Below are 1,617 nucleotides of genomic sequence, written 5' to 3' on the forward strand. Positions count from 1 at the left end.
ACGTCGGTTCGAATCCGACCGGATCGAAGGAATTTTTTCTGAGTGTTTTTTCTGAGTGTTCGATCTTTGTATTAATAATTATTAACTTACTTACTTACTTAACTTTTTATGTTAAAAGCAAAAAATGTCCTATAAGTTTCCAAAAGTTTCTCTACAACATTAGTTAGTTTTAATAAAATAAAAAAAACAGTGATGAGAAAGTTCATCATAATTTTCATTTTAACTGCCTCTGTGGCCGAACGGTTACCACGCTGGACTACCACGCAGATGTCCCGGGCTCGATTTCCCGGGCGGGGAGAAATATTTGAATTATCTACTTTTATATCTCTCGTGAGTTTGGGTGTAATTTGTGGTTGTCTATGTATATGTCCATGCCACCCGTGATATATGGGTTTCCTTAGTGCGGGGCTATGAATGTGTGTGTGTTATTATTATGTGTGCGTTATCTATTATACATCTCCTGCTGGGTGTCGGTCTCCTCGAAGGAGACGGTTTGACCAATAATATACATATATATAAATAATATAAATAATAAATACGGGTTGAGGACTGTACACGTTTTTTAAGGTTTGTGAAATTTCTTTGATGCTTTAATGGTATTACTGCAAAACATCAAACGCACTGACCTCTCTATTGTGAAGGAAATTTCTGCAAGTGGGTTACCATCACTCTTTAGAGGTTTATGGTTAAATTAAAATAGCTATCAATGAGTTCAGTTTTAAAAGAGTGTTTTACATGAATTACTTTGCCCCATCACTTCCTATTTAAAAGCTATGCTCTTGTCAGTGTACTCCCATCCCTTACGATTCATTCATACCCAGCTCTTTGACCTCTTTATGATAGTGACCTTGTTACTTTGCTCCACATTCAATATAATATATCTCGTGTCAAATTAATAGTTTCACCCATTTTAAGGTTTAGGATTTCCGGCTCTGGAAAAAATGACCACCCACAAAAATATTTCGTGAAGAAAATCTGCGATATTCTTTTTTATTTTGGTACTGGCAACTGCTGGTACGAAGAAAGAAATCTTACCACCATCCAACAATATATCTACTACGTATACGCAATAATTCTTAACGTGTATCTTATCGGGAATCTTATTAATGAATTCCTTGCAAAATTACGGACTGATTTGACAATGAAGGAGAAAAATGATCTAACACATTCATTATTAGGTCATTCATTCCTGTATTGTAAAATAGTTATGTTGTATTTGATGAAGAGGCGTATAAAGGTTTTGTTGAAGAGGTTTTTCGAAGAGAAGAGAGAATTTGCCTGTTTGGATTTAGATGAAGAGTCCGTAAAGACAGCTAAGAAGTATTGCGCTTTAATGGTCGGAATTGTATACTTCACGGTGTTTGCGGCTACTGTTGATGGCATTAAAATGCATTTGACTTATGGTAAGTACTTATTGCATTTTATTGGTAAAAGTTTAAGGTTTAATCTTTAACCGCTCACGCGATGCGCTCCTCCTACCGCAAAATAGCGGCTATATGGTTTCGCAAATTAGAAAAGTGTTCAGTTTAAATACAAGTTTTTATAAACAAAAATTATTATTCTGCATTGCTAACTAAATACCCTCCGTACTACCAACAAAAACATCTCAAATAAAAT

At 35.0% G+C, this 1,617-nt stretch overlaps 1 protein-coding gene across 1 annotated transcript in view; it reads left to right on the forward strand.

The window, feature by feature from the left end:
* Nucleotides 1-1,617, forward strand: part of LOC113240354 — a 27,106-nt gene that overhangs the window by 9,579 nt on the left and 15,910 nt on the right. The window contains exon 2 of the mRNA XM_026477635.1: nucleotides 900-1,403. Within this exon, the coding sequence (XP_026333420.1) occupies nucleotides 900-1,403 (504 nt within the window). The remainder of the gene's footprint in view (nucleotides 1-899; nucleotides 1,404-1,617) is intronic.

The sequence above is a fragment of the Hyposmocoma kahamanoa genome, unplaced genomic scaffold (assembly GCF_003589595.1).
Source record: "Hyposmocoma kahamanoa isolate Upper Pololo Valley unplaced genomic scaffold, ASM358959v1 134, whole genome shotgun sequence".
Lineage (NCBI taxonomy): Eukaryota > Metazoa > Arthropoda > Insecta > Lepidoptera > Cosmopterigidae > Hyposmocoma > Hyposmocoma kahamanoa.